Below are 23304 nucleotides of genomic sequence, written 5' to 3' on the forward strand. Positions count from 1 at the left end.
AAGTTGGGGGGGAGGGTGGGGGCTCCGCCGCCTCCCTCAGGGCCCTGGGAGGGTTTGTTGGACTCGCAGTGTGGAGTCAGATGGAGCTGAGAACGGAGGTGGGAGGGACACTTTGGTGAAATTCTACATGAATTTCACCAAAGGGGTCAGGATGTGCCCAAAGTGTGCAGAGAAGGGAGCTCGGGGACGCTTGGGGTTGTCAGGAGCGTTTAGGAATGGCCAACAGAGAGAGGGTGGTGGGAGCTGGAACCCCGGGAAGGTCTGTTGGGGGGAGGTTGTGTGGATGGGGAGGAAGGGTCATTTTGATCCCATGGGTCTGAATTCACTTTAAGAATGTAGGGTCTCCAGGGGCGTCAGAGCCACCAGGGTCGAGGGCAGAGATAGGTGGGGGCAAGGCAGTGACCAGGCCCAGCTGACCTTGGACAGGCCAGAGCTGGCGGGAAGTGCTGGCTCCGTTTCTGATACCTAGTGGTGGGCACAGAGCTGGGGGTACTAGGGTGTTTGCTGGACTGTCTTTTCTTTCTTGACCCCAAAGAGGAATCGACCGTAGGTAGAATTAGCCAGAGGCGCAGGTGGCTCTGGTTGGCAGTGGTGAGCACCTCCTTTCCTGGAGGCTGGGGTTCGTCTGTCAGTCCGCTGGGGTTGGGTGGCTTCAGGGGAGGGTGCTCGAGGGTGGGGCACCTTCTCGCAGCCTGGGTTTGAAGAACCGTGAGGAGTGACTGTTAGTGCATCTGGGGACAGAAAGAACTGATGAGAAAGCCACAGACACCAGCAGAGAACGTGTTAGGGGCTGAATGATGTTCCCCAAATTGACATGCAGGAGTCTCCCCCGCCCCAGACCTCAGAATGGTGCTGGATTTGGAGATGGGTGTTTAAACAGTGGGTGAAGGTAAAAGGGGGTCCCTAGGGTGGCCCTGATCCCATAGCACTGGGGTCCTTGTAAGAAGAGGAGCTGGGGACACAGACACATCACATCCAGAGGGACGCCCGTGTGAGGACACAGGGGGAGACAGCTGTCCCCACGCCCAGGAGAGAGGCCTCAGGGGGAGCCACCCCTGCCCACCCCTGCGTCTCAGCCTCCAGCCTCCAGGACGGGAAGACACAATGTGTGTTGTGTAAGGCGCCCAGTCTCGGGTCCTTTCTACGGACGCAGACACAAGACCACCCTTGGGTGTCCAGCACACTTTCCGAATTCTGGGCTTCCCTGACTCACCGGGGCGTCTGCTCACCAGGGAACACCCCCCGGAAACAGCTCCAGCCTGAAAACCACGGCGTCCTCACCCACACCGAAATGATAAACCCCCGCTCCGGAATGCGGCCCCTGCCAGTCCGCATCGTGGCCCCTTGCCAGCCTTGGCGTCTGCACATCCCTATGATAAAGAAACCTGTTGGTTTGGGACTTGAGCTCTCTGTGGGGATGGAACAGGCTTTCCCCGGGGGGAGGGCTGGGGTCCTTTGTCCAGAGACTCTGTAGCAGGAGGGACTTTGCTGGTTATTGCCTATTGTCTGGATGGACAGCTCCCGAAGGTGTATTTTATTTAGCAGAATAAATAAATATTTATTTATTGTCTCTTTCTTATTAGCATTGGCCCTCCTGGTCGGCCCCATAGACACGCGTGACCGAACCTCACAGGGGCGTTGCATTCTGTCCCCAATGGAGACATCGAGGCACAGCAACTCAGAGGTCCCGGGCAGGCGGGGTCTGTCCATCCCCGTCCCCTTCCCGGTCACACCAGCACAGCGGGAACGTCCCACAGCACGGCTGCAGCCAGGGACTCCAGATGTTGCGGTGCGCGTCCAGCTGCAGGGGGACGGGGCTGAGCGTCCGGCGGTGGTCCTCCACGGCCTGAGCCACTCGCTCCATCACCCGGTGGAACGCGGGCTCTGTGTCCGGTGTGAGGGCGTGAGCCTCCGAGGGGTCTCGGGAGAGGTCAAACAGCAAAGGTGGGTTGTGGCGGACCACCCCGTCCCCGGAGCACGGGCACACCCCTCTGCCGTAGCAGGCTCCCGCGCCGTCAGGGTGGAAGACGGGAGTCTGGTAGTGGACCTTCCAGATGGCTCCTCCTGGTCAAAGACAAGAATGGCGGAAGGTGTTGGAGGGACAGGGAATGCGAGTGTACACCAGAGAGTGGGCGGGGAACAGAATGGGCCCGGCCACACTGGAATAGTACGCAGCCAGGAACAGGAGCAAAGCTCTGACTCAGCATGCAGCGTGGATGCAGCTTGAAAGCAGGAAGCTCCGGGAGAAACGCCAGCCACCCAGGGTCCCGTGGGGTCTTATTCTGTTTATAAGACCACCCAGAGCTGGCCCATCCACAGAGACAGGCGGGGGGTTAGTGGTTGCCAGAAGCGGGGGGCAGGAGGGTGGGGAGAGACTGCTTGTGAGCATGGCCTTAACTTTGTGGATGATGAGAATATTCTGGAATGAGATGGGGGTGATGGTAACACAACAGTGGGAAGTGGACACTTGGACATGGTACGTGAATGTTGGTGATTAGATGTTCGTGTCTGCCCCTTCTGAAAATTCATATACGGGCAAAGAGATAAAACCCTCCACATAGAGATGCCCGGTGTGTTCTTGGTTGAGCACACCCACGCCCGGGACCCCTGCCGTTCCCTCCTAAACTCCCAGGGACGTCGACCCTGAGCGGGTGATCGGGTGACTCAGCACCGGAACTGTATTCCGAGACAGGACGGCTGGGACAGAGGCCCCTAAGCAGGACCTGGCTGAGCCTGTCTGTCTGTCTGTCTGTCCAAGAATCACAGAGCTCAGCTGGAGTCTGCAGACGACTCAGCGCTCCTTTCGTCAGCGCTGATTCTCGGAGGTGGGGAGGGGCTCCTTCCTCTCCCAGGAGGGGTTTGGACTGGGTCTGACCGGTGGGCAGTGGGTGGTCCCGGGAAGGCTTCCCGCAGGGCAGGAAGTGGTCGATACAGGCAGGATAGAGATGGGGCCCGGGAAGGCCAGGTGGGGCCGCAGGACTCCCATCTTCATATACCTACCTTGAAAAACACTTAAAATTTTGGCCAGTGGACAAGGCATGCGAGGTTGGGAACGGGGAACCAAAGACTAAAGAAAAAAGAGCAAATGCTGACCCCGGTTACCTGTGCCATGAGGCATAAAAAACCTACACTGAATTATTGAATCAGGTGGAATATTACCCAACTGAGTGAAAGTTGTTAGAATACGCTGAAAGAGGAGGTGATAATATGTGATTTTAAAGATGTAGCTATAAGAACTATAATGATATTGAAGAGGATGGATGGAAAGGAGGAAGATAAAAGAATAATCGTTGCTAACTTCCGTAAATAAGGGAGATTCCAAGAAATAGTCTTACGGTCTTGGTTACGACTAACGGAAATGTCTCAAGAATCCTTCTGAGGAAGGAAGGAAGGAAGGGAGGAATAAATGTGGGTTCAACAGCAAAAGGGACACAGACCTCCCCAAACCCTGCAAAAAGAAAAGAATCAATAAAATCAAGTTTGTCAAGCAAATGCAGGGAAGAGGAGGCTGTCCAGGAAAGGCAGGCTGAGAGACCAATGCAAATGAAGAAAAAAGGAGGAACTCAAAGAGGTGAGATTTGATTATCAGAGGCAGAAATTAATCATTTATAACATTAAAAAACAGGCCCTGAATTATGTGGCTCAGTGGGTCGGGCGTCGCCCTACAAAGCGAAAGGTTATGAGTTCAATCCCCACTCAGGGCACGTGCCTGGGTTGTGGGTTCGGTCCCCAGTTGGGCAGCGTACAAGAGACAACCAATCAATGATCAATGTTTTTCTCTCCCATGGATGTGTCTCTCCCTCCCTTCCCCTGCCTCTAAAATGAATAAATACATAAAATATTAAAAAATAAAATACAGTTAGTAAGTAAATCCCAGAGCTGGATATTTTAAAAACGATTCCTAAAAACAGAAAACGTTTGTCAACTCCTGTTAGGTGGATGGTGGAAAGTGGAAGCAGAAACAGTGTGGCAACAAAAACACAGTCACATTCCTGGGTAAGAGAATAAACTGCCTGGGGAAATGGATACTTTGTGAATAATAACTGGAGAGATGTAACCTGCTTCCAGTTGGGGAAAGTTGATCTTGGAAAGATACCAGTTTCCCCCAAGTTCAATGATGCATTGTAGGCAACAGCCATGTATATTCTCACGGGATTTTTAAAAAGCTTGCAAATAATTTTACAGTTCTTCGGAAAAGATCATGGGTCCCCGTAGCCCAGAACATTCCGCAGCGTGAAAAGTGTTGGGTGAGCACGTTGCAGCTTAGGTTACGATGTTACAATTGTTACCACAAAGATGAAATCACGCCACTCGGCTAAGCTGCGAAAGACGCGTGCACAGCCCTGTGGGTGGGAAGAACAGACGGGCAAGGTTAGAGACAGACTCGACCACACATGTGGGTGTGTGAGTGTGTATACAAAATCACGGACTGCCTTCCGAGAAGGCATGGCCGGACGTGTGTTGCTGGAAACAGGAGGAAAATCCTACGGGGGAGCAGAAGGAGGAGCGGGTGGAGAGTGACCGCAGTGCAGAAGCGGACGGCCGAGGACAGAAGGCAAGGGCTCGCGGTCCGGCAGCCTACTCACGGTCCCGTTGGTGCCAGCGAGCCGCGTGCAGGAACGCCTCACAGTAGTGCAGCAGGAACTCGTGGTCTGAGTGCCCGGCGGTGCCCAGCAAGAGGGGCAGCAGGTCGCGGCCGTCGATCACCCTGCACGAAGCAGGATGCGGAATCAATCTGACCTCACAGCAAATCCAGCAATCAGCCACCCTGTCTTTGGGACACCTTTTTGTTCTTCGATGCTGACTTGGGTTTGCAGTCCTTCTAGAATCGGTGTGTGTTTCTGCAAGGCTCGGAAGCACTGTGTTCTGTGCACGGCCCTCTGCTCTCACTTCCTCCTTCCCCTTCCCTTCTTCCAGTGTCTCAGGGCCGGGTCCGCCCCGTGGCTGCCGATCCCCCTCTCTCACCCTTGTCAGGGGAGAAGACAGACCCACTGGTGCTCACGAACAGCCACAGTCCTGTGCCTTTTCCTTCTCTGTGATGTGGTCCCTTGCTGTGGGATGGAACACGTGTCTCTGTGTTTTGTGACTTGATGAATGACCCCTTACACGTTACAAGTTTACTAAAAATAATTTGCTTACGGCACGGGGCTACCCACTTCCCACGCGGGGGAATGTCGTTCAATGCAATACAGCTTTAATCTGTTATATATTTATGCAATATTCTTACACGCAATATTCCATCACCTCTATTTCTATTCTTTCCTTATATATTATGTATTTGATATATAGTATAATCAAAATGTGTGTACATATGTAATTTCCCCTGCAAATATGCGTATTTCTAAACACACCGATGTGTATGTTTATTACGAATCAACGATATATGGCTCAATTCATTGTGTAGTGAAACACATTTGCAGTATACATGAGAGACATTTTTACTTTTTAAAACAGATAAAATTCTATCAACATATTTTAAAAGTAACTGCCAATTAAAAAAAGAAAAACCCAGCAACTAGAGACATGAAGCAAGAGAGTGTCAAGCGAAGGTTTGAAGTCTTCGAGCTCTCCGGCGGGAACGCACGGACACCCTGACACGGCCGTAAGTGTCTGTGCCTTCTCACACACGCAGCATTTGCACACGTGAGCACTAAGTTGTACAAACACCTACAGAACTCAAGCTGATGTTAGCTCTGTTCGTCCTGAAGTGGCAGACACTCACGTATGGCTGGGAGCGGTGCCCAGAAAACTACCGAACACGATAGATATACAGAGATTTACCTGTAGACAACCACACTGCTTGACCCAAGAATTCAGGTCCCAGCGGTTTTTACTAAGGAGGTAGTTACCACAGGCAGGGAAGCGACAAAATTGAGTTTTGTAAAAACCAACCCCCCCCCCAAAAAAAAACTCCAAAGCTAATTGTCTCTATACAGCAGTGGACAAAAGTAGGTTTCCAGTTGATCGTATAAAAATACAATAATTAATAATAACACCAGAATAAACTCTGTGTTTCATGTACTCACAACCACAAACCTACCTTTGCCCACCCTTGAATAAGCCATTACTTTTTTGTCTGTGCACAAAGATTTTTAAATATATAAATATATAAAATATATAATATACATGAATAATAATACATAAGCATATAGAAATAATATATATATAATTATTTCTATTAGATATGTATTGCATAATTTAATTATGTATTCACCTTTAGGCTGTTAAAGTTATGAAATCATTTTATTCCCTTGCTATTTCTCCCTGAAATTTTCTATATATATATATTTAAAATATTTTCTTTATTTATTTTTAGAGAGAGGGGGAGGGAAGGAGAAAGAGACGGAGAGAAACATCAGTGTGTGGTTGCCTCTCGTGCGCCCCCTACTGGGGACCTGGCCCACAACCCAGGCATGTGCCCTGACTGGGAATCGAACTGCCGACCCATTTTTTCGCAGGCCATTGCTCAATCCACTGAGCCACACCAGCCAGGGCAGATTTCCTACACATTTTAAGACAAGACAAATTGAAATCACCTAAAATCTCTGTACTACACTGAACTGAAACTACCTTCCTATGGTGGGTTGTGAGATTTTTCCCGGACGGTGGCCCTTACAATAAAATGGGCCCCTGTTAACAGCCGGGAGAAGACGAGAAGAGTGTTTTTTGCATGAAATGAAGTGGACAGGTGACCCCGGCAGGCAAGGAGAGAGGCCTGGCCTCTCTCCCCAGGTACTGATTTCACACAGTACTTCACCCTCTGCCAACAGAAGCCACATTACACATCGCTGTTTTCTCGAGGCAAACGTGAATTGCTTTCCCTGGGAGGCTCCGTACCTGTCCCGGGGCACCTCGCCGCCCCCCAGCTGGACCACGGTGGGGAAGACGTCCATGAGGCTCGTGGGCTCAGAGACCACCCGGCCGGCGGGCAGCACTCCGGGCCAGCGGAAAATGCCGGGGACCCGGATCCCGCCTTCCCAGCCGCCCATGCCTTTGCCGCCTGCGGTCACAGAGGAAGAGAAGAGAGAGTGGTTGAATCAGCTGTGGCTGCTCACCCTGCCTGATCGAACCTTTCGGCTGGTTTTTAAACTCCTGCTCTCCCTCTCTGTCTGGCTCTGTGTCTCTCTGTCTGATGCAATTGCTCCCTGGCAGATTTTATAGGCTTTCTATTCTGTCGATCCATGTCAGCCATGGACAACAAGGAATTCCCTGTCCAATAATGTCTTTATAATCAATAGATTCTGAATTTCAATATATATTATGGCCACCACACACTCCCTGAATGCATTACCTGGATACGAGATTCAAACCTGAGCTTATTAGCAGCTGGACGGATACAGGAAGTGTGGTCTCTTTGCCCAATGAAGTATTACTTGGCCATGAAAAAGGAACCAAGCGAAGTGCATGGTGCGATATTGATGGATCTAGGAAACATTATGCTGAGGAAAACGAGTCCGCTGCAAAGGACTACACGTTGAATAATTTCATTGACATAAAATGTTTAGAATGGGAACACAGAGAGAGAGAGAGAAGGAGGTAGTAGTTGGCAGAGCTGGGCACCAGGAAAAATGAGGAACAATTATAAACGGGCGCCCGAGTTTCTTTTTAAGGCAGTGAACATATTCAGTAATTAAGGAGTGAGGTGGTTGTACAATTCTGAGAGCGGACTGAAAACCAGTGAATAGTGCAAACAAGAATCAAATCTCAAGAGAGCAAGTTGTCCCTTCTGCCTGCAGGAGAGATGCAAAGTTCTTACCCGTATTCGTTGCGTCTCTTAAGGTACATAGCCCCCTTTCCGTGGAAGGGCTGGGGATGGCAGCAAAGACCACAGACGAGGAATGGGGGGGGGTCTGTGAGCCTTACCTTTGTAAACCCCGTTCCAGCCTCCATACTGGTGGCGTCCCAGTTGAGCCTCCAAGGACCCCCCGTGATCCGATGTAAAATAAACGAGAGTACTGTTGGCCAGACCCTCTTCATCCAAAGTGTCCAGGATCTGCCCTGCAAAGAAGGGGTGCGTCTGAGCCGGGCAAAGTAGAAGACTCTGTTACAGCAAATCACTTGCCTTTCGGACCCCCCCCCCCAAGTGTGGCATTGTGAATTCAATTTAAAAAGAAAGCATGGCATGCACCTTATAAAATAGCCAATATTTTGCAGAGATTTCTCTATCTTTGCCACCCAAGGGCCCCTCGTGGCAACGATGGATGGAGTTTCCTAAAATAAACTCATTCTTTGCAAGACTAGGAGCCTGTCTCCTGAAACGGGACGGGTTAGTCCTACCACAGAAAGGATGTCAAATGAATGCTTGGACACATTTCCCAACTTCCACCGTTTCTCACCCACATCCCGCATGTTACTCTAAGAGGATGTGCATGGAAGATTTAAAAAAAAAACACATTTCCCCGTAAAGTGTCTGACGGTGAGCATTCCGCAGCTTCTGACCATTCTCAGCCCACGCCTCCGTCGCTCCGCACGAGAAGACCAGGGAAGACGGAGGTGTGATTTGTGATGCTTTACACCCTCAGCCGTCCACGGGATCACGGTAGAATGCCCGCGTATTCTGTCTCCACCCTTCGTGAGCCTCACCTCATCCTTGGTCTCCCTCCCGTCTGCTGGACGAGGAGGCTGCACACTTCCCCCGCAAAGAGGCACTCACCCACCATCCAGTCCATCTCTTGCACGTTGTCACCGTACAGCCCATGCACGCTGCCCCCGAGGAAGGCCTCCGTAGTGACGAGAGGGGTGTGGACGTGCAGGAAGGACACAAACAGAAGGAAAGGTCGTTGCTTGTTTCTACAAATAAACACGGCAGGACCAGAGTTCATTCCTTTTTTGGCAAAAAAAACCCCCCAGAGACTGACGTCCTCGAGCTAGAGCGTCTCTCACGGGGTGGTTCTCCCTGTCAAAGTCTGTTGGAACATCGACGCTGGATTGACGCATCGCGAATATGATGATTATTTCAACCCAACCCCCTTCTGACAGCTGAAAGGGGGGATCGCAGCTGTGCCTCCGTGATGTGACGTTCGTCTCATTCGATCATTGCGCGACCCGTTTCCACCTCAAACCTGAGCTCTCAGAGTAAGTGGTGTTGCGTATCTGGCGACGTTTAGGGCGTGAAATTGTTGTGGAAGAGCTCACTTTAAAAATAATAGGTTATGGCCCTGGTGGGTGTGGCTCAGTGGGTTGAGGGCTGGCCTGCGAATCAAAGAGTCACCAGTTCGATTCCCAGTCAGGGCACATGCCTGGGTTGCGGGTCAGGTCCCCAGTAGGGGGCGCATGAGAGGCAGCCACACATTGAAGGTTCTCTCCCTCTCTTTCTCTTTCCCTTCCCCTCTCTCTAAAACATAAATAAATTAAATCTTAAAAAAATAATAGGTTATTAATTTCTATTTGATTCTCTCTTATATAGGCAGAACTTCTTTTTCTCTTCTCCCTGTCTGAATTCTATGATCTAATGTATGTCTCTCGTAGATTTTAATTCTTGTTCCACAGACTTTAATACTAATTCTGAAAGTGTAGACGCAAAGGTGAACAGCTCGGTCTGAATTAGTCAGCTTTTTTTCTAACTGTCAGCTTTGTGCCTTACACATAGGAGGCATTCCATCAAGACCTCTCAGAGAATGTTCCAGAACACGGTCACAAGCTCACCGCGGCGAGTTGGTTCCGCTTTATTGGAACGCCCTTGGGAAGCACAGACCCTCCTGGCTGCTTGGTGCCATTTGTCATCACACCCCTGTTCCCGTGACATACTTCCTCCCTCACGGAAATCGAAATCTAGGCTGAAGTGAACCTCACAACACTTTAGTCTTGGTTGGACGGAGTTGAAACAGATTTAGACATTTTTTGTAAAGAGTTGTGGGGTGACGCGTCTGGTTATGCTCGTTCGATGCGGCCCATGGTGACCAGGGGCTGGGGGAATGGGATTCCTTCCTCAGTAAAGGGGGAGAGCATTCACGTCCACGGGACCCGTGCCTGTTTGAACGGACACCATGGAGTGACGCTGCAGTGAGCGTCAGCCAGGGCTCGTGTTGACAAAAACGCCTCCCTGGACCCCACACCATTTCAGCATCTCACTCCCTACCCAGGGCAGAGGGAGACCTTGGGACACGCTTTCATCACGGAGCACAGCCCCGAGATGAAGCGGACCCTCTGGCGCTCACCTTTCGACGAAGGACGAGACCTCCTGGAGAAAGAGCGACGCCGTCCTCGAAAACCTCATGGGCTGCTCGGTGATGCTGTGATTTCTCATCAGGAAGCAGTCCGCGTGAACAATCAGCACGCCGATGAAATAGACGGTCATAAAGAACAAGGTGGCCACAATGGTGGAGCAGATGGGCAGCGCCCACGAGACTGTCAAGAGGCCGGTGCACTTGCCCGCTGTGAGCGCCAGGGCAACGAAGGCCACGAATAGCCCGCAGACACTGAGCTGGCGTTCCAGGCCCGCCCGCTTCTCCGACAGTACCCAGTACGCACAATCTGCCATCATGGTGAAGGGCATCCCATAGAAGTGGTCGAACCCGTGCCTGAGGGGGTGGTGGCAGTGGTCGTCAGAGGTTTCGCAGTTGAGACCCAGGTGCCACTTCCCTGAAAGGCCAAAAGGACGCTGGGGTGACCACGGGCTTATCGTCCCCCTCGGGAGGCATGTGCCTGGTGTCCTTCATTTTATTTCATTGCATATGTGACACAGTTTGTTGACTTATCAAAAGATGAGGAATGTGCCCTGGCTGGTGTGGTTCCGTGGATCGAGCTTGGGCTTGCAAACCAAAGGGTTGCCGGTTCGATTCCCAGTCAGGGCACATGCCTGGGTTGCAGGCCAGGTCCCCAGTAGGGGGCGCTCGAGACTCAACCACACATTGAAGTTTCTCTCCTTCTGTTTCTCCCTCCCTTCCCCTGTCTCTAAAAATGAATCAATAACATCTTCAAAAAAAAAAAAAGGGTAAGAATGCTATTTATGGACGCAGAGAAAGAAGGACGAAGTAGTCACATTTCTATTCAGAAAAGAAAGAAAACAGCATTATGGGAATAGTTGGAAAATGGGTAAAATTAGAAAAGCAGTTAAAGTTTGGGATGATGGGGCGTCAGCAAGTTGGCACGGCCTCACTGGGGTGCTGTTTTCTCAGCATCTGCTCGACACCCAGCAACCTGAGTCATCACCTCAATGCTGTGGGCACGAAACTGGCTGTCCAGTGGGAAAAGCCCACTGGCTCCCAAGCCTTTTCGGTTAAACATACTCTCCATACGAAAGGAATGTCGTTTGCACTTGCAGCTGAACCTACCTATGAGTCCAGTGGCATAGCCTCGATCTTGTAATATCTTTGCAAAAGTAGTCTCGTTGGTCGGAAGGCCGCCCGGGACCCCGGTCCACTGCAGAACGCGGCTCCCACGGCTGGAGACCATTCCTTTCAGCAGTTGGCAGAGAAAGGTCACCACGAAGCATTGCTTGTGATCATTGTTATTTTAATTGTTACACTTAACCACTAATTCTGTGCATGCCCGCGACAGTGTCCATTCAATCTTAGATTAGTTTCCAGTGTAGAGTATAATAGTTACACATTTGTTACATGTAACTGACAAAGTGATCCCCCTGGTCTTTCCAGGGCCCGCCTGGCACCATGCACCGTTAGGGCAAAGTGGTGGGCCCCGTTCCCGGGACTTGAGGTCCCCGCGACTATTGTGTGACGAGCAAGCTGCACTTCTCAATCCCTTCACCTTTTCCACCCAGCCCTGCCCACACGCCTCCCCTCTGGCCACCATCAGCTGTTCTCTGTGTGTGTGAGTCTGTTTCTCTGTTGTTTGCCTCTCAATGTTCTTCTTTAGATTCCCCAGATAAGCAGAGTCACACGGTATTTGTCTTTCTCTGTCTGCTCACTGACGATAATACCCTCCAGGGCCATCTTTGTTGTTGCACGTGGTAGAATTGCATTCTCTTTTTGGCTGAAATATTCTGTTGCCTATATGCACAACATGTTCCTTATCCAATCATTTCTTGGTGGGCCGTTTTCAATCATTACCATTAATTTTAAATGTAGAATATTTGGTGGACATCTCCACCAGTGCACACTAGGTTGGAAATGTACTTCTGCCGTGCTGGGGCGTATTTTCTGCAGCAAAGAAAATGATCAACTCACTGAAAACGTGGGTGAGAAGACTCATTGTTTGGTATGGGAAGATTACAAATAACAAGAGAATGAAGTCAACAAGAAAGACTTAAAAATGGTTTTGTGATTTCATCAAAGTCTTGATGGGGTCTACCGGTTTTCAAACGTGTGTGCCCATTGGAATCATTCGGGAGCTTGCAAATATTCTGACACCTGGTTATGACTCTAGAGATTGTGATTTTATCCAATAGTTGACGTGGGGTGGAATTAGTGATTGGGACAGTTGAAAGATCCCTCCAACTGATTCTAATGTGTTGAGAAGAGCATACATGTTCAAATGATGGGGAAAAATTTAAATGCCAGAAGTACATTTCGTAACGTGTGGAAGGAGGTGATGTTCTCATTTCCGATCCGTACAGAAAGTCTCCCTGGAGACAGCCGCGCCCACTGGTGAGCGCTGTGTCTGCACAGGTGTTCCCGCTAGGACAGAGGTGAGTCCTCACAGCCCGAGAGCCAAAAGTATGTACTGTCTAGCCCTTCACAGAAAACCTTTGTCAACTCCTTCCCTGGTTGGTCACCCACATCACAGGAAGCCACCAGATGGGCCAATCCCTGTCCATGTCCCTCGTTAGCTATGAAGCTCTATAAATTAGTCAGTTCAATATCACGATACTTTGGCCAGTGTGGGTCAGTGGATTAAGCTCCAGCCTGTGAACCAAAGGGTTGCCTGTTCGATTCCCAGTCAGGGCACATGCCTGGGTTGTGGGCGAGGTCCCCAGTAGGGGGCGCACGAGAGGCAACCACACATGGATGTTTCTCTCCTTCTCTTTCTCCCTCCCTTCCCTTCTCTCTAAAAATAAATGAATAAAATCTGAACAAAAACACCATGATAAAAGTAGGGCACACTTGCCCTGGCCCAGTGGCTCAGTGGATTGGAGCATTGCCCCGTACACGAAAAAAGGTCACAGGTTTGATCCCTGGTCAGGGCACCTACCTGGGCTGTGGGTTCCATCCGCACTCGGGGAGTGTGCTGGTTGATGTATCTCTCCCATTGATGCTTCTGTCTCCTTCTCTCTCTGTCTCTCTGTCTCCATCCCTTTGTCTGTCTGTCTCTCTCCTTCTATGTCTCCGCCCCCCTCTCTGCTTCTTTCTCTCTCTAAAATCAGTAAAATATATCTTTCCGTGATGATTAAAACAAAACCTGGGGGCTTGGGCCGTACTGTTCCACTGCCCCGGAGGATCCGGACTCTAATAAGTGAACGAGAGGAGCTACAGGCAGCCTGGCCCGTGAGCAGACACAGGAGGGGACGCACCTGATCGGAGAGGGTACCTGCCCGTGAGGAAGGCGGCCCGGCTCGGGGTGCAAACTGAGGCGGCAGCGAGGTGCTGGGTGAGCTGCACGCCTTCCTCGGCGAGGCGGTCGATGTTTGGAGTCCTACGGAGAAAAACATAACTCGGTTTGTTCTTTAACCAACGACAGCACAGCTTTTCTCACAAACGTCTCCCGGTCATTACTGGATACACCCAGGGGTTCCTAAGAATGACCAAAGGCAGTGGTGAGGCATTTCGCCTCCTGAACCTTCAAACAAAGTCATCGGGTTGCCCTGGCTGGGTGGCTCAGTGGCTTGAACACTGTCCGTAAACCGAAAGGGTACAGGTTTGATTCTCTGTCAGGGCGAGTGCCCGGGTTGTGGATTTGGCCCCCTGGTACACGGGAGGCAACCGATCGATGTTGCTGTCTCCCACCGATATTCTCTCCCTCTTGTCCCCTCTGAGCCTGCCCTTGAGTGAGGATTAACAAACAAAATACAAAAAAACACAAAAGAAACTTATTGACTTGATTCACAGTTATGCACTCAGGTTCTGCAACCAAAACAGATACCCCGGGGAATCTGGAAGGCAGGGTCCTTCCAGGGTTCTGACTTGGGACGCACGGTCTTAGTGGGGAAACCCCGCCTTGTGGGACCAACACGTGGAAGTGGTGTGTGAGGGTGAGGGTCACACACAGCTTCGTGCTGGCCTCCAAGGACAGCCAGAAGGTGACCGAGGGGGCGAGCTCATTGTGAGGGGGACAGAGTCGCCGTGCCAGATGGGCGCGTCACGTCCGGAGGTGACCATGAGCTACGTCGTCTGTCTGAATTAGAGATGTTCGTGGGGTGGCGTTGGAATCACGCACGACGGGGTGTGTTTGGTGGGATGGATGGAGGCGCCAGAGAGACAGAGCTTTGGTCTTTGGCTTACAGGCCACGGCGGCTTTAAGAACATCGGCCACCGCGGGGTGTGGCGATGGCCATCGTATTTAGAAAATGGAAAGGTGACTGCTACGTGAGGTGGGTTTGGAGCGGGGATGTCGCGGGCTGAGGCGGCGGCAGTATCGGGACGCTAAATTGCCGTGTACAGAACTCAGCATCCCAATTGCCCACATGCAGGCTGAGAGGCCTCGTGCTGCTCACTTCTGGGTGATTCTCTCCTTCTTGCCTGATTGTGTCGTTGCCGTAGCAGCCGACGTCCCCGATGCCAAGGTCATCCGCCATGAGAAGCAGGATGTTGGGGCGGGAGCTGGAGATGCCCCTCGCGACGGAGGGCCTGCAGCCCAGGATGGCGATGCCCACAGCCAGCCAGCTCCTGAAAAACAAGCTGGGAAAACCGCGTGGAATGCCGCTTTTCTGTCTCAGCCACGGACTTCTGTGCGCGGAGCACGGGTGTCTCTACTTTAGGGGACCCTGACGTCACCATCCCACTGCCGCAGATGCTGAATATATCTCTCAGGCATTTGGTTGCTCTTTTTTTTTTTAGGTGAAAACATACACACTGGCACGACAGTCCTCCAATGCCCGGGGTTATAAAATGAAGGTGCCTGATGGACCGCTTGGAAAAGCAGGTGCCCAGCCAGCCCGTGGGAGAGGAAGGATCGAAAAGTCAGAGGAGGCCTGAGGCCAGCTGGGCCCGGATGCCACGGTCCGCCGAGGAAGCTCCCAGACCTCCACGCCTACTTGGATGGGGAAGGTGGGGAACCGAGGTCCTTCTGGAGGTGCCCTGCACCCCCCCAGGTAAGGGGCCCCAGGGGTGCTTCTATGAATGGTGAGTCTCACGCCCCAGTTCTGAGACCCGAGATGAATTGCTGATGGAGGAAGACCCGTTGTCCCGGGTGCACTCCGAGGCGGCCCCCGGAGGACACGCGGACGCGGGGATGGGAGATTCATCACCACACACAGTCCCACCTTACCAAGAACGTTCCACAGGTAACATGGTCTCTCCTGCGTTTTATTTCCTGTAAGGAGGAGAGACATCCGTCCTCAGCGGCAGCGGAAAATGAACTCATCCGTAAGTGCAGAAAGGTGGACGTTGCCGGTCTCTGCTACGGTCAGTCCACCCCCAAAGCCACGAGGGAACACTGAGAAAACAGTGCTGTGTCTTGTGGGAAGGGTTTGAAAAGGCCAAACACGCTGTGAAGAAGGTAGGACGTGTGCACCAAGGGCCAGGTGACACCTGTTTCGGGCTTTTCTGCGTGGAGGGTCACGCCGGCTCCTTTTGAGCTGTTGTGTGCATAGAGAGCCGTGTTGGACAACACGCCAGGGATTGGGTGTTGGCGTTTGACGATCAAACTTTACTCACAAAAATACGCCAGGCTTGTCCTGGCTTTGGTTTCTGATCCCTCACGTAGAGGGAGCCGGTGTGAAAGGAAGAAGAACGCAAAATGAAATGATGGGAACGTCTATATGGAAGGTGTACATGGATAAAACAGCTGGAGGCCAGGGGCAGAATGGGATACTATGTGGCCGTGAAAAAGAAACAGATGTTACCTTCTGCGACAGCGCGGATGAACCTGGGGAGCATTAGGCTCAGCGCAATAAGCCAGGCTGTGCAAGACAAGTGCCCTGGGATTTCACTCATCTGTGGAGTCTAATCAACAAAATAAGCGGAGGAAGAAAGTAGAGACACAGGCACAGACACAGGGACAGACTGACAGCTGTCAGAGGGGTGGGGAGGCAACTGGGGGAGAGAACAGGAAGGGAGCAGCCGAAGAGAACGCACGCCTGGCCCGCGGACACGGAGCAGTGTGGTGTGATCACAGGGAAGGGGGGCGGGGGCTGGGTAGAGGTGGGCAAAGCGGAGGAAAATGAGGGACGTCTGCAATAGTGTCAACAATAAAAACATAAGCCAAAAAAAGAGAGAGAGAGAGAGAAAGCATTTTATGAACTGCACCTGACTTCTGTAGGGCACAAGGCTGGTTATGCGTGCGTTTGAGTTGAGTGTGTGAGTGTAAGCTGCACCCCTGTGGATGGAAAGTCACATGAGGCGTAGTGACAACCCATCACTGGCCTACGTCTTAAATAATCGATTCCATTTATTTAGACAGAGCCAACGATGACACCACTGCACTGAGCTCAGCGTTTTAGCCGTTAACAATGGTGCTTCACGTTCGCTCTTGTTGGGGTAGATAAAATTTTCCGTAAGAAAAACAGAGACAAGGAACAGAAAACAGAGCAGCGGCCTCCAGGGGCTGGAAGGGTGGGGGGCAGGGGGCTGAGGCTTAAGGATACAAAGTTGCAAGCGGCAGATGACTGAGGTCTGCAGATGTCACGCCGCAAGCATGGGCATTATCATCAGCAACACTGTTCCTGGCGTCCACGTGACTAACAGGCTACACTGTAATTGCTCTCAACGCGAATCAATTCAGGGTAATTCTGTGACATCACGAGGCGTTTGCTGATGATACTGTTACCAGGATGTTGCAAAACCTTAAGTCACACCCCATTATCTGTCAATTACACCTCCGTTGAAGGAAACATTCTAAAAAGAGGAAGAAAGTATTTCCAGCGAGCAAGTGGCACCAGTAACTTAGCCTTGGGGTCTGTTCCAAGGGCAGAAGGAACTCTCCAGGATCAGGCTGTCCTCCAGCCCCAGGGGCAGCCAGCCTGGCGTCGCCGTGGCTGCTGGTTCTGTTCCCAAACCCAGGCTGGGTTCCCGACTCCAGCGTCTGTGTGAAATCCAGCCCGCATGCTATACCATCTCTAAAAGCCAAGCGGAGCCCCCTTTCCATCCCCGCTGGGCAGTATGCCTGCGCATTCCCCAGGGAGAATCCCTTTGGTACATTTCCCCTTTTTTTTTTTGGATGGCAATTTCTTCTTTGTCCCGGCCAAAGGGCGCAGGACCCGAAGTCATGGCTTGCCACCCAGCGTCTCCCTGTGCTGGTGCACGGGACCTGCAAGCCACCAGACAGAAGCGCATTACCTGAATGCCGGCCGTGGCGGGCTGGGCCAGGTGGAGGTCCTCACGCGGCTGCTTGTCCGAGGGACCTCTTTCTGGCAGGACCCAGGCTGTCGCCGGCTCCTCCAAGTCACCCCCTCTCGGATGGATACACGCCTGTGCACTGGCTGATTCACTCTACAAATAAACAGAGATTCCAGAGACGTCAGCTGGGACGACTCAGAGAAGGAAGGAGACTGCTGCCCCGGGCGCCGCCGTCTGCTCTGCTTTGCGAACTGGGTCCCCGTGCGGGCCACACAGCTCTCCCTGAAACAGGGAGCGCTTTATTCTCCGGGCGCCTGCCGGCCTTCTGGCCTTCTCGCAACCCACAAAAGCCCTGGCCTGGCTCTCCTCCAAGCCGGGAAGGCAGTTGGCTGGAAGAGTTTGTAGTTATTTGTCTTCCCCTCCCCTCCGACAGCGGCCTGAAAAAATAAAACGGAGACAGAATGGCCACAGCAAGCAAATAACTGTTTCGCTCGGGAACGACGTGGCCGCGGTGTCTGCAAACTTATTTTGGGCTCTGGGCCAGAATTTTTTTCATTAAGAAAAGTGGTTTGTTTTTTTTTTTCATATGCTTGCAGAGCATCTGTTTTGCGCAACATGGGAGGGAAAAATGATTCTTTTCAAAGACGTTACGGAATAAGAACTTTTTGCCCCCATGCAGGTGTTGAAATACGTACAACACGTTTGTTTTAAAAGCACCATGTGTATTTTTTTTTTATACTCAGTGCCTGGGCGTTGTTCAGCTTTTCATTTGAGACTGATGGGGCTAAAGAACCATCTTATAGCTAGCTGCTTACCTGAGACAATTCTTTTTTATCCTCACCTGTGCTGATTGATTTCAGAGAGAGGGGAAAGGAGGGACAAAGGGAGGGAAAGAGAAACATCGAGAAGCCGCCTCTCACATGCACCCCAACCAGTGTCCAGGTGTGTGTCCTGACGGGGGATCGAACCCTCAACATTTCGGTGCCCGGGACGACGCTCCAACCCACGGAGCCACACCGGCTGGCCCTGGAGTCATTGTTTATGGCTTTAACAAATCCAAAGAACAGACTCAGGGGCCACTGACTTAGGAGCACCTACCCATGCGTACTGAATGACAGCTGAAAAAGGCTCTCAAAATACTTGGAATTCTTTTGGCACAACTTCAAACAAAACTTAAAAAACAAAACAAAACAAAACCCAAACAGGCCTCTGGGGTCTTTATTAAAAATTCCCAGGTTGTTTTAAGATTAAGCTACCTGCTCTTCCTTCTTCTCTTCTTCTAACTGATATTTGCTTCATCCTGCATTGCATGTTCAAGCCCCTCTGTTCAGGATTATAAAGGGACCCACTTGAAAATCTTCACTCACGTAGAATATGCACAGTGCTCAGCTAGTCACCTGATCCCCGGTGTTATTAAAACAGAGAAAAACAATGTCGCTCTCAGGGTAAAATGAAGGGTTAGGTTCCACGAGAAACCGCCTTCTCTGTTGGTGACCTATTTCGCCAGAACTCTGCAAAGGCTGTTTTTAATCTCAACTATCCACGTGTTTCCAAACAGGCATGTCTTGTGCCGGCTGTGGCCCTGTTTTATCTGATCGTTGCTGGATTTGCGAAAATCTTTGGAATTTTAATTCTGTCTCTGTTTCTGGAGCAGGAGGGATTCAAGTGCTGCAGGTGTGTGTTTGACTTTCATACAGGTTTCCATCCCCCCTCCAGGCACCCAGGTACCGCACAGCAAACACTGTTTCCGACAAGGCAGCCACCCCCAGGGAGATATCTTTCAGTACCCCCTTCTCTCCCCTGCATGCCGTCCTAATTGGGGAAACTGAGGCTCATGGAGTGTAGCTCAACCAACGAGGGCAAATCCAGCCCGTCAGGGGCCCAGCTCGAATTCCGAACCGAAGCCCTCTCACTCTGCAAGCCTCGCTTTTAAGCACCAGGCCACAATGCCCCTCGTTAGCGGACTTGTTCTCTTCCGCCACATAAGAGCCGAGGACCTGAGGTCAGCTCCTTCCCAGCTGCTGTGTGGGAACATCAGCAGGCAGTCCCGGTCCCAGCTGAGCAGACGTCCCCCGCCATCCCCCCTTCCAGCCCTCCCTCACCGAACTTCTCCACGCCCGATGGGGGACGCCGCCATCTCTCCTGTTAGCTTCTGTGTTCAATAGCTGTACGTTTCTCCGAATTACACTGCAAAAACGAACAAACAAACAAAAAAACGGAGTAGAATTTCCCGCCAGGTGAGTGGATAAGGGATCTGCATTCACTTCCCCCCGCAAGTCACAAGCACCCGCAGGCTGGAGGGTGTCACACAGGAGTCTGGAGCCCTGGAGTCCCACTCCGACCTTCGCCCAGGTGGGGAAATTCGGACGCCGCTGAGCCTCCGCAGACGTCTGTGCCAGGCACGAGGTGGACACCTCACAGAGGCACATCCCGTTTACTTTTAAAGAGTTGGATGTATACCTTGGGTTGCCCAAACCTGGGACTCACGGCCTGCTCCTGATGTACGATGAAATATTCCTCAGCCATGGAAAAGAATACAATGTTGCCCTTTGTGACCACATGGGCGGACCTGGAGGGTATTATGTGAACTGAATTATAAAATACGTTACTTTTATAGTAGCTCCTATAGACCCCTCTTCCCACTATCCCCTCCCCACTCCCCTCTGGCTATTGTTACAATGTTCTTAATTTCAATGTCTCTGGTTATATTTTGTTTGCTTTTTTCTTTTGTTGATTATGTTGCAGTTAAAGGTGAGATCATATGGTATTTTGTCCCTCACCGCCTCGCTTATTTCACTTAGCATAACGCTCTCCAGAAAGGACACAAGGACAAAATCAAGGGGGAGAGTAGAGGTGGGGGAGGGAGGTGGGACTGGCTGGGGTGGGGTGGAGGGATGGGGAGAAAATGCAGACAATTGTAACTGAATAAAAATAAATTAATTAATTTTAAAAAAACAAAATAAAATACGTTACTTTTAAAGAAGGGAATCCGTCTTCCCAGCCGGATTGGTGGCTAACACGGTGCCGATGGGCTTGTTCAGCCTTCAACTTTCGAGAAGCACCCTGTCTGTGAAGAACAGGGAAGGGAAATGCAATAAGAGAAGACACGCCTTGAATCCTCGGTCTCGGAAACGTCGTGCTTCTCCAGAAATCCCGAGGCCGTGGCATGAGTCAGGTTGTTGGCACGTGGCACACCCGTGTGGTTGCTGATGACAGTTTTCATAAGGGGCGTCTGCTCTTGCCCAGACATCCCTGCCATCGGCTCCGTCCTAAGTGAGAAAAACCCCAGGACAGAAGCATTTTGTGGGCATCATCTTGCTGACCTCTGGGTGCAAGGTCCTGACGTCTCAGAGCCGGACCATTTCCACCTGTGGGTGCAGTGTGGGACGCTCACCCGTCCAGGCGTGTGGGCTGAGGCTGAATGACGTGTCCCATGTCCCAGAGGAGGAAGAGATGCTTACAAGTGTGTGGTGCTGTGGAAGGTGCTGAAGTCACCTGGCTACCTGTCTATTGCTTGTCCCTCCCTGTTAATGCCGAACGGTAGCCTGGGTTACGTTTTCACGTTTCATTTTATTGTATTTTGTCCCTTTATGTACATTGCTGATGCTACTGCAAGTGTCCCCATTTCCGAGCTGTTGCCTGTGTCCACCCAGCGCCCGCCCCCTTTCCCTGTGTCCGCACCACACACTGTGCGTGTCCGTGGGTCAGGCATGCGTGTTCTTTGGCCGCTCCCTTTCCCTTCTTTCCCTCAGCCCCCTCCCCTCCCCACTGACAGCCGTCTGTCTGTCCATGCGTCCGTGCCTCTGTGAGTCTTCTGCTCTGCAGTGCATTGGCGTCCTCCGATTGCACCTATAAAGCCAGAGCACGTGGCGTTTTTCTTCTTCTGACTCATTTCACGTGGCATGTCACTTGCGACAACACACCCTAAAAACCCCGACACACTACTTCCAAAGAATATAGGTACCCCGTATGTGTAGCAGCATTATTTACAATAGGCCGTCCGCAGACGGTCCGGGTGCCCATCCGCCCATGAGCGGATACACAAGCCGGGGCCCATTTACACGTAAAATACCGCATGGCTGCCGGAAAGAAAACATCCTATCTTTTCGTGACAGCATGCATGGAATTGGTTAAGCTTTTTAAAAAAATTCTGGGGGCAGAAAACCTATCCGATATCGCTAAATCCCCCTCATTATATATATATGTGTGTTTACTACCCATCAGGAGTCGGAGAGGAAAGATTTCTTCCCTAAATAACCGTGTAACGGGGGTTATGGCATGTTGTGCTGACGTATATGAGGGATCGACCGTGGTCCCACATAGTGTTTAATTATAGCAATGAGCACAGACACTGAGGGCCGGACCAGCAGCCCCACCTTGCCGGTGCCCACTCATGCAGCCGGGGAAGGAACAACTTATATCTAGTGAGTAAAACACGTTCAGGTTCCCTGTCATCCTGGTTCTTACAGGCTCCGTGGGGTTGACAATGCAGAGCTGAGTAATTTGTTTTATTCCATCAACTCTCCCTCTCTTTTAAAATGTCTGGAATTTCATGTACATGGAATTTTGCGGCGTCTTTCGTCTGCCTGCTTTCGCTCAGCGGCCTCTTTCTGAGACCCACAGCGGACGCTGTCTGTGTGCACAGCCCACCCCTTGTTGGAGCTGGAAACTATTCCTGTGGATGCTGGCCACCTGGGACTTGGTTCACCTGTGCGTCAACACTGGGACCGTCAAATTCTGTTTCCCGCAGTGGGTTTTGTGGGTTTAAGAATTGCTATGCTGTTCTCTGGAAGGTAAGGAGGGGAACCAGAGATGGTGGCCGTGAGGGGCATGCGTTGGGTGGTAAAATGCTGATGCCTGTATGACTTTGTGAGCCTCAAAAAAATTTGTCTTTCCTTTTGGAGAGGGTGTCTGTTATGGCCCTTGAAGAGGTAGGTACCCAGCTTGTCTCCTTGCTGAACAAATGCATAGAAAACTATTGCTGATTGTAAGGGGACACAGAGCAGAATTATTCTGCCAGTGTGGACACCAGGCTTCTGGCCTCTACATTCACTTCCTACTGGGTCAAATTTCATTTCTCACTAGTGGGGCTTTTCTCCGTGAAAGCGAACAGGGGAAGGGTTGAGTCTACGTCACCCGCTAGAGGCCCGGGCTTCATATTCGTTGTCGGCAGAAGAAACACAACATTTGTAACGGCAGGTGTGTTTAAAATGTTCGCATCTTCTTGAATATTGTCTCTTATTATTTTAAGATAATAAGGGTCCAAGCATCAGTTATCATCCGGCACTGTGGAAGATGGGGGATTTGTGTGAATCCCTTCAGAAATCTCTTGTATAAGCAGGGGCTGGAGGGTTACAACGTTACCCAACTTGCAACATTATTTCCCGTGGGGACATGGGAAACTCAACCAACGAGGAAACCAGTATGTAACCTTTCTTTACCACTGCATTTCGATTTGAAAAGAACGCAGTGGCAAGGCTTGTCTTCTAAGTCCCCAACGGGGTGGATGCGACCGGGAGAACCTTGCATCATTAATGAACAGCACCTGCCGGCCGGGACAAACGTGGTTTTCCACTGGGCTCGTTCGGCGCAGCTCACCGTGGAGACAGGGGGATTTCGTTCACTAGGGGACACTGGGGGATGTTGGGGGCGTTTGTGGTTGTTGGGACTGGCGAGGGGACCTGCTGGCATCTGGTGGGTGGAGGCCACAAACGCTGCTCAACGCTCCCCAGTGCCGAGGGCGCGCGGAATCAGAGCGTCCTCGACCCCAATGTCCCCGGGTGACGCTGGGCAACTGCGCTGTCACACACGCGCCCTGCGCTGTCACACACGCGCCGGGCGCCCCCCTGGCGTCCCCAGCACGCGCGCAGTTCTACTCTTTGTACATCCCCTAGCATCTCCATGCCCGGGCCAAACTCACGGTCAGCGCTCGCTCCGGGTTTGGCGCTGAGCGCACAGCCAAGAGAGGCGCGAG

General features: G+C 51.5%; 1 protein-coding gene across 2 annotated transcripts; it reads right to left on the minus strand.

The window, feature by feature from the left end:
* Positions 1-1676: 1676 nt before the first annotated feature.
* On the minus strand, positions 1677-17736 carry LOC139440242 (arylsulfatase L-like). Of its 2 annotated transcripts, XM_071220382.1 has the most exons (11): positions 17331-17736; positions 15322-15366; positions 14574-14732; positions 13409-13530; positions 11274-11396; positions 10158-10581; positions 8654-8790; positions 7864-7998; positions 6838-7000; positions 4587-4708; positions 1677-2064 (listed from the first exon to the last, which is right to left on the minus strand). In XM_071220382.1, the coding sequence occupies exons 2-11, from the start codon at positions 15342-15344 to the stop codon at positions 1679-1681; spliced, it is 1794 nt and encodes a 597-aa protein (XP_071076483.1). In that variant the 5' UTR covers positions 15345-15366; positions 17331-17736; the 3' UTR covers positions 1677-1678. The 2 variants fall into 2 exon arrangements, with proteins under 2 accessions (XP_071076483.1, XP_071076484.1); XM_071220383.1 differs by lacking the exon at positions 17331-17736 and having other exon boundaries at positions 15322-15522.
* Between the last annotated feature and the right edge of the window lie 5568 nt (positions 17737-23304).

This window comes from Desmodus rotundus, chromosome Y (genome assembly GCF_022682495.2).
Source record: "Desmodus rotundus isolate HL8 chromosome Y, HLdesRot8A.1, whole genome shotgun sequence".
In the NCBI taxonomy this organism is placed as follows: Eukaryota; Metazoa; Chordata; class Mammalia; order Chiroptera; family Phyllostomidae; genus Desmodus; species Desmodus rotundus.